Below are 17,024 nucleotides of genomic sequence, written 5' to 3'. Positions count from 1 at the left end.
ATTCTGTCTTTGCGAATCCTCAGGCCCAGAATATGCCATGCATTCCCCAAATCTTTCATGGAGAAAGCTGATTTCAGCTGATTCTTGAGAGTATCCAAGCTAGTCTTTCTTTTCCCAGCTAGGAACATATCATCCACATACAAAACAAGTATGATGGGGCTGCCATCTGCATCCTTTTTCATGTACAAGCAATGATCTGCATGGCTGCGTGTAAACCCATGAGATAACATAAAAGTATCAAACTTTTTGTACCACTACCGTGGTGCTTGCCTCAGCCCATACATGCTGTGTTTTAGTTTACACACCATGTGCTCTTTTCCGGGAATTACAAAGCCCTCGGGCTGTTTCATGTAGATTTCCTCATGAATGTCACCATGCAAGAAAGTTGTTTTTACATCCATTTGGTACAGCTGTAAGTCCAATACAACTGTGAGAGCAAAAAGCACATGTAGAGTGGTCATCCTCACAATAGGTGAGAAGACCTCTTGGAAGTCAATCCCTTGCTTCTGTGCATACACTTTGGCAACGAGTCTTGCCTTGTACTTGGGTTTCCCATCAACTGTCTTTACCTTGTACACCCATTTGTTTGGAAGGGGCTTCCTTCCCTTGGGCAATCACACAAGATCCCAAGTATCATTTGCATATAGAGATTTAATCTCTTCTTGCATAGCGAGCTTCCACTTACTACTGAATTCACATGACTTGGTCTCTTTGTATGTAAGAGGCTCACCCTCATTTGTAAGCATCACATAATGCAAGGAGGGGTCGAGCCTATGTGGTTGCCTTCTTACACGTGTAGATCTACGTACCCAATGATCAACATTTTCAAGAATTTGGACTACATCTCGAGATATATTCCTTTCAGCATTTATTGGCTTTTCAGCATACTGTTCATGTTGTACATCACCTTCATTTTCATTACCAGCCCCTGCATTTTCATAATCAGCAAGTCTATCTTGCTGCCCATGACCTCCTTGTGCTTCTATTTGTTGTCCATCATCATCTGGCTCAAAAATAACCGGTTGATCATCAGTTTCAACCTGTGGTACAACACCATGAGACTCATTTTCTGAAGTAATAGGTGGCTGCAAACTCTGAAATTTGACCTTTTTCATATCTTCATTAGAGGCTAAAGTACCTTTCAGCAATTTTGCCTCATTAAACACAACATTACCGTTGCGAATAATTTTCTTGGACTGAGGTAACCACACTCTGTAGGGAAATTCATCCTCATCACCATAGCCCATGAAAATGCCTTTGATGGATTTTGGGTCAAGTTTGTTCCTCAGCTCATCTGTGCTAATCTCAAACATGCACAAAAGCATCATAGCCAAATATGTGTAAATGGTCATATGAGGCCGATTTACCAGACCAAACCTCCTTAGGGATGCCATTATTTAAGGACTTGTTTCGAGAGCGGTTGCAAATGTGAACTGTGGTTTTAAGTGCCTCTCCCCAAAAAGTAATGAGGGACATTAGCAGCCACCCCATTTGAAGAAGAATTGTAAGGAGCTGTGAGCTCCCTCTTAATTTCATGCAAGTCACAAAAAGACTTGAATTCAGTAGATGTGAACTCACCCCCATTATTAGTTCTCAAGCATTTCAGCTTTCTACCTGTCTGGTGGTCACAAATTCCTGAAAAGGTTTAAAAACAGAAAACACTTCACTTTTCTTTTTCAACATGTATACCCAAATCTTTTTGTAACAATTATCAAGAAAGGAGATAAAATATGCAGCACCACCGAACGATTTTAGGGGCATACTACATATATATCAAAATGCACTAAGTCCAAGACATGGGACTTATGAGAGACATCAGAGTAAAAGAAAAATTTTATTTGGTTTCCAAACTGACACTCATTAAAAAAATCAAGTTTAGAATCTTTTGCATTAACCCTCTTCAAACAGGTAAGGACATCAAGTCCTTTCTGGCTCATATGGCCTAATCTCTTATGCCATAACTCCAAGTGACTGCAAATTTTAGGAATTTCAAGAAACTTGCCATTCAAGGCTCTACAATGCAAACAATACAAAGTGTCCTTCTTGGTTCCTTTTGCAATGAGCATGGAACCTTTTTTCACTTTCCACAATCCACCACCAAACAACGTAGTGTAACCATGCAAGTCAAGCTGACCTATAGATAGCAAACTCTTTTTACTGTTAGGCACATATCTGACATTTTTGAACACAAAATCCTGACCATTGTCGAAAGACAAGTGTATGGAGATAATTCCATCAGTCCTGCAAGCATGGTTATTTGCAAGATACACCTTTCCATAACTGCCTGCATTGAACATAGCAAAACACTCCAAGTAAGGAGTTACATGGAAAGAGGCAACAGAGTCTACAATCCAAGTCTGAGTGACACCATTATCAACTGACAAAAGTGCATCAATCACATTAGCCTTGGTAATTTGCATATTCTGCATGTGACATACAAGGGCATCATAATCAACTGCAAATAATACATCAGCCTTTGTATATCGGAAAGCTTCTCTATGACCACACTAGAGGCCACATTGGCCTTCTCCTTGTCTTTAGCTGCCTCAGATGCATCTGTCTTATCCTCCTCCTCCTTTTTATCTCTTGCATTCTTCTTTCTCTCTTGTTCTTTCTTGTAATACCTGCAATCAGGTTTCTTGTGGCCCTTCCGACCATAGTGATAGCTAGTAAAGTCACTCTTTTCCTTTCCTTTGCTCTTGCTCTCGTTTCTCTATCCTACATTTGCATTTTTTTTTTCAGGCCTGCCTCTTAAATTCAAGATTGAGCCCCTCACCCCATCATATGAGAAATTGGGGTTATTGCTGAGAGAAACCATCAAGGTCTCCCAAGACTCAGCAGTGCCATAATAAAAAAGATCACCCTCAACTTATCATCAAAGTCCATCACTTGCATTGTTCTTTCTCTCTTGTTCCTCCAAATAAGGGATTAACCGCTCCATCAACCAGTTTAAGCTCTCGTGTAGGTCTCAGATCAACCCCAGCATGGACTTGCAATGCATTTAGCGCGTTAGCATACTCAAAAAAAATAAGTTTTAATCTTGTTAAGATTAACCTTATTATTAAATTTCACTCCCTATAGATCAACTAATAAAGTCGTGGACTTATCTTTACCTATCCTAACTATCTTGTAAGGGCCATCCCATCTAGGTTCCAACTTTCCTGGAAATAGCTCCCTACGCGCATCGTAGTATAGAACTAACTGTCATTTCTTAAAGGTATTTTTCTTCGCTTGTAGATCATGCAGCCGCTTCATGCAACGCTTAGCTACTTCCTGGTGCAACAAACTCTACAATTTAAACTCATCCAAGTGGGCTATAGTCGTAAACCGCTCGAATAGGGCATCTTTATCACCCAAAAAATTTGCAATCAGGTTTCTTGTGGCCCTTCCGACCATAGTGATAGCAAGTACTGTCACTCTTTTCCTTTCCTTTGCTCTTGCTCCCGTTTCTGTGTCCTACATTTGCATTTTTGTTTTCAGCCCTGCCTCTTACATTATAAGCTGAGTTGCTGCCTTATCCACTAGACATATGTCTAATTTCTTCATTCAAGATTGAGCCCCTCACCCCATCATATGAGAGATTGGGTTATTGCTTAGAGAAACCATCAAGGTCTCCCAAGAGTCAGCAGTGCCATAATAAAAAAGATCACCCTTAACTTATCATCAATGTCCAAATTTACATGTTTGAGCTGATTTAAAATCCCTGTAAATGCATCAAGTGCTGAATTGTAGACTTTCATCCAATTGCATATTCACGAACTTGCGCATTAAATGCACCTGATTAATAGATGTGGTGATCTCATAGGTAGTTTTGAACTTCTCCCATATTGCATAACCTGTATCTAAACCCTTGATGTCTATCAAGATATCATCAGTGAGACCTTTTTGTTGACTTTGGCGCAATTTGCATCAGACAATAGTGCGGGTTTATCTTCTTGCAAAGCATCCTCACAATCCTTTAGGAACAATATGCCTTGGATACAGTCTTTCCAAAGGTCAAAGCCATGACCATCAAACCGTTTGATTTCCAGTAAACTTTTGATGTTTGAATTGGAAGAAGTTGCAGCCATTTTATCACGAACACAAGAATAAATGCCTTTGAAATGCAAAAGTACAAGCTGCACCACCAAACACATTGCTGTTCTTTCTCAAACAATAATAAATCTCTACCGTTTGTACATGAACCAACCAACACACATGCAAAAATACAGAAATTTACTGAATTCTGCACAAACCTCCAAAATTTCAGGTCCAAAATTGCATTATCAGTCAATCTGACACAGTTGAGCAAAATTTTACAAATACATGAAAAGCCTGAATTTTTTGGGATCCAATGTCAAGAATTTCGCAAAATTTCGCAAAATCTCGAATTTAATTAAGGTCACCACACGAATGTCTGCAATTTTTGACTTGAATATCACTGCCAGGCATAGATGAGGTCAAATCTAGGAAAAGCCCCAAATTTTGGAGCTGGAATTTACACAAATCTGAGAACTGTGCCTCTAGTGTGTGTACCCCTGCCAAGACAAGTAGTAATTGAAATGATTAAAGAAAATTTTTTGATTTAAAAAAGAAACAGACCGGGGAGGAGGGGGGTCTGCTGACTTTGCCCTGTCGTGTAAGTGACGGTAGTCACACCTGGTCGCTACCTGCCGGCGCTTGGTCCTTGTGACAAACTGTCGACTAGCAGCGAGGATGGTCCTTGCTATGTGCGTCGTCTGCCCAACTCCTGCCGTGTCGCGTGGTCATGCACAACAAACTTGCCACCTATTGGTTGAGTGGTTAGCACCTACTGGGTGTCATGTGCAGTCCATCATCTTTTTATATATGTTGAAGCGTATCTCAAAAATTAGGGTTTTTCGGGAGCATTTGAACTCTCTCAAACCGCATACCAAATTTGTATTTTTCATTAATTAAGCGTGATTTGGGGCTTTTTAAGAATGCTACTCTAGCTATAAAGTGTGCTTTAGCTGAACATAATGTCCATTGGAGACGGATGCTGAGTGTTCTAACTACCAATTGAAAACGAGAGAGCGTTGAATATTGAAGTACAACAGGCGGGTCATAAAAGCATAGCAGTCAAAGGTTGAAATTTGGTGAAGGTAGCAGTGCATCACCATAGAAGGTTGAAAACTGGCACCTAAGGTAGAGAACTATCATGCGACAATAGGATAGGTGTGTGCTGATGTAGATGGCCTGTTGGACAGCAAAAACACAAGTATTGCAGTACTCGCTTAGTGAGAGAGATGGCCGCAGCCTATCGCCTAGCACTAGATGTTGAAAATGCTAGGTGATCAGGTGCTATGATGATGTAGCAGATGGAGACCTCCAAATAACAGGGCGATGATTGAAAACAGGCTGTCGAGGGTTGGATAGTGATGGATTGCATTCGGTGATTTTTGGATAGTAGATGGTAAGTGGTTGATGGCTGAAATTTGCACAGTAGATTGAGAAACCTATACAAAAGGATGAAGATTGAATGCGGGCAGCCTATCTATTTATAGATGCGGATAGACGCTCCCAATTTCACGTTTATAGAAACTCTCTCGAACTGTGCACCGTTATTACGTTTTTAATGAAATAAGCATGTTTTGGGGCTGTTTAAAAGGCTAATCAGCATGTAATGCATTATTAGCTCAACAACAACGTCAGTTTTTGGTTCTAAAGAGTGGCTAAGTATATTATTGCAAAGAGACCTAGAAAGGACAAGGGCTTGCCAAAGATAGAGTTTCCCAAAGAATCATATGTGCCACTTCACAGATTGTCTGTGGCTTTTTTTTGCAAGTAAAATGTGGCTAATTATATTACTCAGAAGGAGCTGATACAAATCACAAATCCATAATGTATACAAGCCTCTCAAGGCGGGCTGGGGGGGATGGGGGCAAGAAGCCATGGAGCGGGGGTGTATCGCCATCTTGGGCTGCCCTCCTGCATCATGAAGAATAGGTATTGGCCGCCCCAAGTGCGTAGAAAGTGAAGACGAAGTTCTTGACGAGCTCGAGATTCATTGTGCACCTGGTCCCATGGGCCGTGGAGGGAGGGAGTTTCCGAATGCTGTTGTGGTGGCGCTTACAACCTCCATCCTACTGCATCTGGGCGAACCAACTCCCAACAGCCCAACCCCCATGTGCCACAAGCCAAAGGAAATATTGTACTCTCCTCGGCCTCCAGCTATCCCACAGGCAACGTAGAATGTCCGACGGAAGGTATCCGTGATGCTATGCTCCGCCCACTATTATTTGCTGCGCGAAGGTGCCCAATCCATGTCTTTGTGCATCAGTACATGTCTACGAATCCTCGCTATGTACTCCAAGAACCTCAGAGGATTCTTGGCACCCGCAGTGGCAGGCCATAGCCACTCTTCGGGATCCCACTCCAACTCATGAAGTGGCGTGCTCTCCAATATCCAAAGGCGCCACTCCCGAAGCTTCTCCCACGGCATATAAGGGTCTAGTCGCCAAGACTTCGTGTGGAGTTCGACGACACAAATTCTCCTCCAGGAAAGGGTAGCAATCTCCTCATGCTGTTGTCCTTCGTCAAGAACCAGGCGCCCCCCCATCCTGCACAGTAAAGAAGGTCTCGTAGGTGGCACCACCCACTCTACGTGCCACGTGTAAGGGAATACTTCGTGGTGAGAATCTAGCAGCCCACACCTCCCCAAACTCCATGGGCTCTCGGATCGGGGAATCTAGGCAGTCCTGAGGGCTTTTTGAGTCAGTCTCCCTCCTCCTCAGCTCAGCTCCTCGTTGACATCTTGATGCTCGTTGCAATACCTCTTGATCCACCATCCTATACACCTCCCTCGATCTCTTGATAGTACGAGCAAGGCCAGCCACCTAGCCAGCCCACTGGATGTGGGATTACTCATCTATCTGTATCATGTCTCGATCCGTGACTTGGGGGTTCTAGACCACTGGTTGGTGATCTATTTCCTTCTGGCGTCTTGGGGGTCTCTGAGCTAGGGCCCTTGCGAAGGCCCTGCCACACTCGAAGTAAACTGCAGAGGAAGGAAGTTTTGGGTGGCGTGATTTGGGTAGTGGTGAAGATCCATCTCAAGAATGGCCTCCAACCCTCGCCAAGCCTCGGTCCGCACTCCTGGAGACCTTGCAGCAAAAGGACCTTCCAAGTCTGGTCGCCTAGTGTGAGACCACGGACCACTAGCTTGTTCAAAAGGGCCAAGCTTTGGAACTTGGGTGAATGGTCCCAAGCCCTCCCTCAAACCAATATCAGATGATGGTTACCCACGCTACCTTGGCCCGAGAGTCCCTGGAATCGTTTGAGGTAGCCCAGAGAAAATGCCGCACCAAGTGGAGAAGTTGACCACACAAGACGAGGAGAAACACCACAAGAGCCGATGTATCAAGGCGTCGCTTGGAGGACTTGGTTGACCACTAGGGCTCGGCTTGCTAAAGAAAGGCAGACAGTGCTCCAGTAGGTCAGTTTTTGCCTAGTAGAGTCAAGAATTGGAAGAATTTGCTGGGTAGGAGTGATGTCGAGCCCCACTTGGAACCCTAGATATCCGATGGTCTGTCGCTGCATGCCCATCTCAACCCCAAGTGGACACACCATCCTGTAGTGGAGTTCAGATTTGTAAGAAAACCAACCGACTTTCACTAGTTGATTTTCGCTCTAGCTGCAGTGCAAAATACCTCTAGAGCTAGTCTCACTCTCTCCAGCATGAGCTCATCATCCTCCACATAACGAGCGGTATCATCTGTGTACTTTGAGTCCAACAGCTCAGTCTCCTCCTTCACTGGAAGTCGCAGTCCACGTAGCGCTCTCACTCGCAAGTGAAGGAAATATGACAATTCCTTCGCAAAGAATAGGAAGAGATATGGGGCAAGAGGGCAGCCTTGCTGGACAGATCTCTCTAGCCGAAACTCCTCCCCCCTCTTGCCACCAATGAGAACCCTGCTAGTTAGCCGATCTGTAAAGTGCCGAAACCCCGCAGATCCATGCCGGGGGGAAACCCAGCCTCGCCATGGTGCCCTTTAAGAAGTCCTAGTTGACCTTGTCATAGGCCTTTTCGAAGTCGAGGAGTATTGCCAATCCTTGACCAGTGTGTTGAGCCCACTCGGTCACCTCGAAAAAAGTGAAAACATTGTCTTGGATGCTCCTATCCTAGATAAAACCTGTCTGTGTGTCATGAATGATGTCTAGAAGGACAGGGCAGAGTGCACTCCGGATCATCTTGGCCAGGGTCTTATAGGCCACTAACAACAAGGTGATCGGTCTCCATCGGGATAGCTCCAACCGATCCTCCCTTTTGAGAAGGAGACTAATAAGACCTGTCAATAAAATCCCTCGCTTCTGTCTTAAGCCGAAAATCTCTTGAAAGGCCAGTAGTAGGGGGTCCTTCACTACCTCCTAGTAGGTAGTGAAGGCCTTAGAAAGACTATCCTCTCTTGGGCATTTTTGCCCATCGTATGCATTGAAGGCGTTAGCTATCTCCTTCTCTGTGAAGGGGTCTAGGAGGCAGTGTCCTATCTCCTCTGTGACAAGGGGCGGAATGCAATGCTAGATGTGCTGTCTACATTGCTGTATTCTGGATGAGGTTGCCTCCTACTTAAAAGGCTGTCTGTAGAAGTTAGTGGCAATATCCATCACCTCATCTGGGCTAGAGCAAATCCTCTCGTATTGATCATGGAGACTGCGAGGGTGATGCACCTGAAAAAATTCCCTGTAGATCGTGTCCCCCTTTCGCGCCCAATAAACTCTTGAGGTACAGAAGGACAACTCAAAGCGCCTTTCCTTAAGGTCGGCGAGGGTTGCCCGTGCGCGCATCTCCTGCGTGTGTAGAGTGGGATCCCTTGGTGCCTCCTGGAGTACTCTCTGCGTCATTGCTAGGTCTCGCCAGAGTGCTCACTCCTCCTTCCAACTTTGTTTCCTGGCCTTTAGGGTTGCTTGATGGCAGATCCTGCTCGACTTGGCTAAGGCCTTTGCAACCTCCTCTGCGAGATCTGGTGCCCCTTGGCCCACTCTCTAGTGTAAAGCTGCTCAATTTGCCTCCTCACCTCCTCCCTCCTGTGGATCGAGTCTGGGATCCGACAGGATTGAGTGCCATGGGCTGAAGCAGGAGCATCGAGAGTGAGGAGAACTGGGCAGTGCTTAGACAAAGTGGTACCGGCCAATTGCCCTACCTGGCCTTCGTGAGAGCACCCCCACTCTCCCACATAGAACCTGTCTAGTCCCTCTAGAAGAGCTCCGCCCAGCCGCCTGTATCCCCAAGAGAAGTCCAACGAACTCTCCCTCTTGTGGAAAGCTGAGTCTTGCCAAGCATCATGTGCTCCTATTGCGAGGAGAAAGATCTCCGCCTTCTCCTCCTCCCCTGCCATACCTTGGTAATCTATGCCTGTGCCTTGTTGGTGCTGTAAGGCCTCTAGGTTGTTGAAGTCTCCTCCAACAATGCAAGAGTCCAACTCTGGAAGTCCTGCTACGATCTCCATCTAGAACTTGCTCCGTGCCTTAACCTCAGTAGGAGCATAAACATTGAGGACTCCAAGGCACGAGTCCCTTATATCTAGTTTGATCCATAGGATCCTCTGTGCCAGAATCGTCCCGTGGTCTAATACACTCTTGCCGTGGGCACCGATGAAGTACTCGTAGTAGGGGTGTGAGTTGCTTGGAAGTACCTTCCCTACCTAATAGGCTTGTGAGGGGGTGAGCTTGTGTTCCTGAAGAAGTAAGATGTCGATCCGTTCGGCAAGAGCAAGTTGCAGCTCCTAAGAAACAATCAATTTCCTAGAACCACGTGTCCCATTGTAGTGGAGGCTGTTCACGTTCTAGGATGCTAGGTGTAGACCCATTGGGAAAGTTGTGACTAGCTGAACAAGCATCTGTTCGGTGTGGAAGCTGCTGATGAAGAGAAAGAGCTATGTGGCATGCGAATGCGCTTAGCCACAGGCTTGGAGGGTGGACTCCATTCCCCCATGGTGGCTCTCGAATGGACCATGGGGGTGATAGATGCTCCAAGCGGCACCACCAAGGCATCTATCGGCTAGGCTGAGAGGCGTGACTTTGTACAATAGTAGAAGCTTGCAACTTGTGCGAGGGGCAACTCAATCACATCCATCGGTGAACTCCATTATGGAGGGGCTCAAAAAATAATGCTCAGATGTGAGACCTAAGCTCCAGCCCACCAGTTAATGTCCATCATGCACGCTGGCCATTGCTGGGAAGAAAGTGCTAGTCCTCCTTCTTCCATCCACTGGGAGATGATGTGTGCAACTTGGCCCCTCACCTCCTCCTCTTTCTATGTAATCGTCCAGTCTCGTAAATGAGAGGTTTGAAACAAGAAAGCATAGTTTGGTCTATTCGGTGTTGGTAGTAAATGGACCTTGCTGCTCTTTGACTTGCGGACTAGGAAGATCCCCACCTCGAGAGGTAGTGGAAGCTCTCCGCGCTTCGCAACTCTCAAATAAGATCACGGACCACTGTGGAAAAACTCTTGGGGGAGCAATTGTGCCTGTTGAGGGAAGGTATGACGAGCTCTTGGACCAGATGAGCTGATGGCTGTGTGGGGAGAGGGGGGGGGGGTTTTGGACTGGTGGTGGCGAGGAGAGGATATGGGGGTGTGAGGCTTGTCACCTCCTGTGGGAAGGGCGGGAATGGAGGGGGGGGGGGGGGGGGACACATGTATTGGGCGAAGATCGAGGGGGGGGGGTGTGCTGATTAGGGGGGGAGAAGGTGGGGAAGAGGACAAGTAGGGGGTGGTGGGGTGATTGGCCGTATGAGGCGGGTGTGATGGGGGGGCAAGTGGCCTCGGAAGGGGGAGGTTGTGGGGTAGTGGTGATCTATGAGGGGAAGGGGGGGGGGGGGGGGGGGGTTTGAGATGCCTCAGTGAGTGGTGGGAGTGGAGGCCTGTGATCCTGTTGGGTGGGACGAATAGGGGGACGGGGCTGTTGCAGGGTCTTTTGACGGGGCCCATCGCTCGCCCTCCTGCTCTTTGTTGCCGTGGCTTTGTTTGAGGGGCTGGCTAAGGCCCCCCCTGCCGTCTCCCTCCCTGTAGTCATTGGACCCGTGTGAAACCATCAGCATTCACTTGTGGTTTTGCCGGCTAACGCCTTGTCTCCGAAATGTGTGCACTCTATTGCATGATGCCCAAACTCATGGCATCGCAGGCATTGGCGAGGCTGCCCTGTCACAATAACCTGCTGCGTGAAAGAGTGTTTGCTTGCCTCAATCTCAATAAACTTGGGCATGTTCTTTGTATCTTTTACAACCATCCGTACCTTTGTGACTCCTGCAGCTGTCATTGCATCTGCGAAGGAGGGAGGAAGAACTATGCGAAAAAGCCGTTCAAAGTTTTCCACTAATTGATGATACTCTACTGCTAGTCCGAGGAATAAGAGGGTGATCGAGTGTCTAGGAAATTTGTTGTGGAGCGCAAATGACCCCTTTCGTGGAGGCTTAAGGTGAGCTATCCACTAGCTCGCGGGCTGCATCCACGGAGGTGAGTTGAACCATGAGGATGCCATGACCCATGAGAATTGCCTCCGCAATCTGCGCTGTGCCAATGCGTAGGGTGGAGTGAAGCCAATCCCGAAGTTGGGCCCTAGATGGTGGACAGTGTCCTACGACCTGTCCATAGATTGTTGCTTCTTTCAGTTCCAGTTGTGGCACGGATGGAAAGGAGCTGTTCCTTAGAGAGGACGACATGCAAGGTGTTTGACTTTGGGGGGGGGCACCCTCAGAGGGTTCTGGCATCTGACCAGAGGTTTCCATTGTGCGTCACTGCTGGAGGCTACCAATTTAGCTGCTGTGATACTGGGGGGGATGTCTCTGCAGGTGGAGGAAGCAACGAATGCTAGTGGTATGCACGTGCAGCATAGGATGGAGGCACCGGAGCAAGTCGACTGGGGAGGTCTTTCGTGCCTGAGGCAGAGGGCAGAACTGCCATAGCAGGTCTATGATCAAGGGGTGACTGTCTCTTCCTATGCCCTGCAGGGGTTCCAGGACACAGCAGACAGGCATGCTCTGCAGGGGCCACGGGATGGGCGGCTGCAGATCAGGGTTGCAGTTCCCACGCTCTCACTCTTTCTGTCTGTTTGGCCCAGATGCTGCCTATTGCTACACACAGCAGGCCTAGGGCAGCAGCAGCGGGACGTGTTAGGGAACTTCCGGGCAGGAATACACAGAGAAAGGGGCGCCGAAGCAGGGTGCAGATCAGGTTGCTGGAGTCAGAGACCAGCGCACAGACCAAAAATGTTGGAAATTTACTACGAGGTTTGTACCAGATGACAAGAGCAAGCAAATGGTGCATCCCAATCTCGATGATGATTTGTACTCTGCTTTTTGTTATTATATACCTGAGTCAAACTGCAGATATATAGGTGAGGCTAGTGCTGGCGTTCTTCAATGCACATGAGGTGAAGGAATCAGCGACCGGTGTGGAGAGCGCCATTAGCCAGTACTCTGGATTGAAGGGGAGATATCTGAGCTACAGCAATGAAATTGATAGGACCGAGCTTGAAAGCCATGACTCTGAATGAAAGCCTGACTGTCTCTGGTTCACAGTCGTGTTGCAGGAGTGTCATTTTTTGCCGACGGCAGAGAAGAGCGTTTGCTCAATCGATGATGGGCTGCCAGTGATGGTCTCATAACAGCAGTGATTAGCCAAGCATTCAGCACGGGACAAGCAGAGACAAAGCACAATCTTGTGAGATGTTACCAGTCGAAGCGCACCGGCGACCGTCAACCGCCCACCCCAGCTAACCTCACTGGGAGACTGTATGTGCCTTGAATCAATCTTAAAGGTAAATGGTTTGAGATTTTGAAGGATTGCATTGGCACCTCTTATAACTTCATGTCACAATTGCTGTAGCTAGTTACATACGGGGATGTCATCTTAAGCCACATGAAGTAGGAGACAAACCTGGGAAGAATTTCTGCTCTTGTTCATCATAATTATTCTAGTTCAAAGGAAAATCAACTTTTCATATGCTCTAGTTTGAGAAGGGACTTCCGCACGTTCTAGCTCTACAATTTTCTGGATAGATTTTGAATGTAGGTAACCTGTAGATTTTGAGGAAAATTTGATCTTCAAGATTTCAGATTAACATAGATGATATATAATTAGAATAGCTGAATATGCAAACATCCTCTTGTTGACTTGGGGCTTTGAGTGATTTCTTATGGCCTTTTACTGTGTCAGCAACATCTTGATTTGTTTTTGCACTGCTTTTGATTCTAATTCTTAGAGCTCCCATCATGATGAGAAGCTCTTTCTTTTTACAGTTAAGCACATAAAGAGTAGTTTCAACGAGGAAACAAGTCTAGGGTTTATGTGCATGCGTGTGTGTGGATGCATGCGCACACGTGGGCACATGCATGTGTGTGTGGGCATGCTGATATCAGACTGTGTGGCAGTTTAATCTGGATTCCATGGATTTGTGTGCCTTTTTCTGATCCTTGTTGCTCCAGTCTCTTTGGGATTCTCTTTCCCTTGGAGATCTTCCACAATTTTAATTTGAACTGTTTTTCCTTTCTTTTTGGGCCTTTGATCTTAGTCATTGCACATTGGCGCCAAGTAAGGATGTACATTTTAGACCAATGAAATAATGTATTGCATAAAACGAAACACGCATGCATGCATGCAGGGCTATACATACTGTATGCTTATCAGAAATATGTTTTGTCAATATGTTTCTTATAGGTGGAGATGAGTGAAGAGCAGCAGTTATCCACTGGGATGACAGTCACCTTGTTTACTCTCCAATCTATATATGCACAGAGTGAAGATGAAAAGCTTGCATTTCAATTTGAGTCTAATCACATGAATCTACTGGTAATTTGGAATAGTGATCTTGTTTCCCTGATGGAATTGTTTTAAGGCCTTTGGATCAAAGAGAATGATTCTTTAATTGCTTAAATGACAGGCAAATGATTACACGTCCACACCAGAGATTGCAAGGATGGTAGGGATCTTTAACCAGTGCTTCTCAAAAGGTTTCCACTTCGCTTAATTGTGCAGTATTACATTGTATGTTCAACACACATAGATTTGATGTAATCTTTGGACCATGCCATCTTCAGTTCTGTTAGCTTAAATCTTTGTTTTGTTTGAAGTGAAGAATATTAAGTGCTCTTTTATTTTCTTTTGTGAGGATATTAAAATAATAAATGGATATATTTACAAAGGGTGTTCTGACTAACCAAGCTGGTAGAGTGCTCTCTCTCCACACACACACACACACACACACACACATCGGAAAGGGTTATTAATTTAGTTACTGGAAAAGTACAAGATCCACATATGAGCTAAATGGACAGCAGAGTAATGGAGGAAACTGCTGTATGCCATGAGACCAAATGTCTGAGGCAGAAGCCCTGCATGTATGCTGGACAATTGAGCTAAGTGGAATGATATATTCATCTGAGTAACATAGTTGTGCCAACATCCCCAGAAATGGAGAAAATGGAATGATATATTCATCTAGAGACAATTGAAGCAACGGGCAAGCCACCAATCAGCATTGTCCAAAGGTAGACCTTGCATTTGAATGGAGTCTTATTGATCCATCCCGATAAATCTGACTGAAGCACACTCTAAATGCAGCCACCCCTTAAGTATCCAATCCTGCCCGGGATTGTCCATAGAACAAGTTTAGGAAAACGTTACTGACCTTGCAAAGCTAAGGAAAGTCTGTCCCACAGGTCACATTATCCTGGAGGCCCAAGGGATATGAGAAATCTATTGAATTGTGCAAAATGACATCAATACACACGGTGCCTGCATTGTTGCATTAGCAATCTAAAGCAAACCAAGTCATACCATTGGATTAAACTTGGTGTATCTCTCTCTCTTTGGTTTTTTGGTAAAGAAGTTTAGATTAATGTGTAGAAATATCTAGATAAAGCCTTCAAGGAAGCAAAGCTTGACGAAGGACGGCAGCAAACACTCATGAAGCCAAAAGGCTATGAAACACCATATTACAAGAACAAAAGAAGAGGATCATGAAGTGGGCACAATAGTGTTGGAGCAAAGAATTTCCATGCATGGAGCAACCACACGTCCAAGTATGAAGCTAGTTGAGACCATGGAAGAAATCTTCCATAATAGCAAGCGTCATGTGTGACCCACACGACCACGGATGCCCGAGGTTGGATAAAAGATAAAAGCATTTTGAGTTGGCCAAATGTGCCAAAGACTAGTCAATCGCATGAATTGAAAGAGGCAAGGATGATGAGACTATGACTTGGCTATGGATGATGTCTTGCTCAAGACTCAAGAATGGACGAGCATTCTTTGACCGATCAATAAGGTCTACTATCTGAAAATTAGGTTCCATATTTGTTTGGCAACTAGGCATGAGACGAAAAGATGAGCAAGGGTCTCATTACAAGGTGTACAAAAAATTCATTTGCCATGGAATATCTTGTGAGCGTATATCACATCGTCAGAGTCTCCCAATACATAACCTTCATACAAAAATTTACTTCAATAGATGAGTCTTTTTTTTTTCCGTGAAGATAATTGAATTAAAAGGCAATATTTACATAAGACCATCGATGAGTCTCTCTCTCTCTCGTGGATTAAAGATGGAGTTTTCTCTGTGTCATTTTCTACATGTCTTTGACGATGGATTTATTGTCATACCTCAGCCTCTTTGTATGAGATAGTTTTGGGCTTAGGATATGCAGGCAAACTAAATCCCATAGGCACAGAGAGGGAGACTGCTACCTATCTAGCAACTATAAAGCATTGTACTTGAGTATCATTTTTCCATATATGATGAATGCAATATCATAATGCTTTCCTCTTTTAGTTAGTGTCTTGGTCATTGCCAGTCTTATACACAAGATTGTGTTTATGAGTCCAAGTCTCAATCTTGGAACCTGATTCACTTGTGTAACGGGTCAAGTCTTTGTCTATGTCATCATGAGCTTAATCTTCATCTTGCATCCACCATAGCTTCTGTCATGCTCTAGATCGCGCATCTTTTAACATGCTATCAGAGCCCAGTTGGGCATGGCCTAGCTCAAACTCTCTCTTCTGATTGCTCTTCTAGCATCTCGTAACCTCAGGTAAGCTCATGGTTCCAATTCTCACTCTACCTTCAGTGAAGCTTCAATGGTTGCTATAGGCAAATAGGACCCTGCTTACTTGGAGGAGTTGGATCTCCACTTGCAAGCTATATCTCTGCAAGCTCTCTTTTGGGGAAACATTCTTGAACTCCTTGCGCTCTTGCCTGGCACATTATAGTGGGACATTGGCCTCCCAGCTGCTCAGCATTGTACGAATTTGAAGACAGTACCTGATTTGTGCCAGATTCCGTTCGTACTGTTCATTCTCCTCCTGCGCTACGCGAATTTGTCATTGTTGATGGGGCAAATGATGCCTACCTTGTAAGGTTACTCCCCACCAAACCATTCGTGCTATAGTTGCATACAAGAGCTGCACTGAATCAAAAACGAGTTGGGTCAAAACCCTAATTGTAGAGACCCCTTAGCTTTTAAGCTCAAGCTCATAAAAACTCATCATTTTCTTCATTTTCTCTCTCCTCCCACTCAAATGCCACTCTCATTGCACTCAATGTGAAGGTTTTAGCAAAGATTGGGATATTTTGAAGATTTTTTTACAAGTCTTTAGACCTCAAGCAGTAGCATCAGCACCTAAGCTTCTTTCTTTGCTTCATTTTTCATCCATTTGCCAAGGCAAGTTCTGTCACTCTAATTTGAGTATTTACTTAGTGCTTAGCAAGATTTTACCAGTAGGGAGGGGACTCAAGCAACGGGTTCATCAAGCAAAGAATCAACATCAACATCAAACATCAAAAGCTCAAATTTGCGAGTATCTTCTAATTCTTGTGTCTTTTGGCAATGGTATCTCTTGTGTCTTTTGACACATAAAGTTTGAACTCTTTTGCTGGTCGGAAAATCAGAAATTTGGAGCTGATTTTCAATGACAAACATGAAGTTTTTCATATAGATGCCATTCATAAAGAGAAGTGCAATCATTTTTACTCACTTGTACCACATAGAAGATGTACTTGCTTTACTTGCAGGGAGAAATGGAGTTGTGA

General features: G+C 45.1%; 1 protein-coding gene across 4 annotated transcripts in view; it reads left to right on the top strand.

Annotated features, from left to right (window-relative positions):
- MAD1 (mitotic checkpoint family protein) overlaps positions 1-17,024 on the top strand; it is a 204,084-nt gene that overhangs the window by 159,913 nt on the left and 27,147 nt on the right. For all 4 annotated transcript variants that reach the window (XR_015692954.1, XR_015692953.1, XM_087691791.1 and 1 more), the window contains exons 14-15: positions 13,655-13,786; positions 13,878-13,916. Coding sequence is in view for 2 of the 4 variants with exons in the window: in XM_087691791.1 (XP_087547917.1) it covers positions 13,655-13,786; positions 13,878-13,916 (171 nt within the window). In the remaining 2 variants the exon portion in view is untranslated. The remainder of the gene's footprint in view (positions 1-13,654; positions 13,787-13,877; positions 13,917-17,024) is intronic.

Source organism: Lygodium microphyllum, chromosome 13 (genome assembly GCF_053477565.2).
Source record: "Lygodium microphyllum isolate KBCC chromosome 13, Lygodium_microphyllum_v1.1.10, whole genome shotgun sequence".
NCBI classification, from domain to species: Eukaryota; Viridiplantae; Streptophyta; class Polypodiopsida; order Schizaeales; family Lygodiaceae; genus Lygodium; species Lygodium microphyllum.
This window is presented reverse-complemented; position numbering and strand designations above follow the sequence as displayed.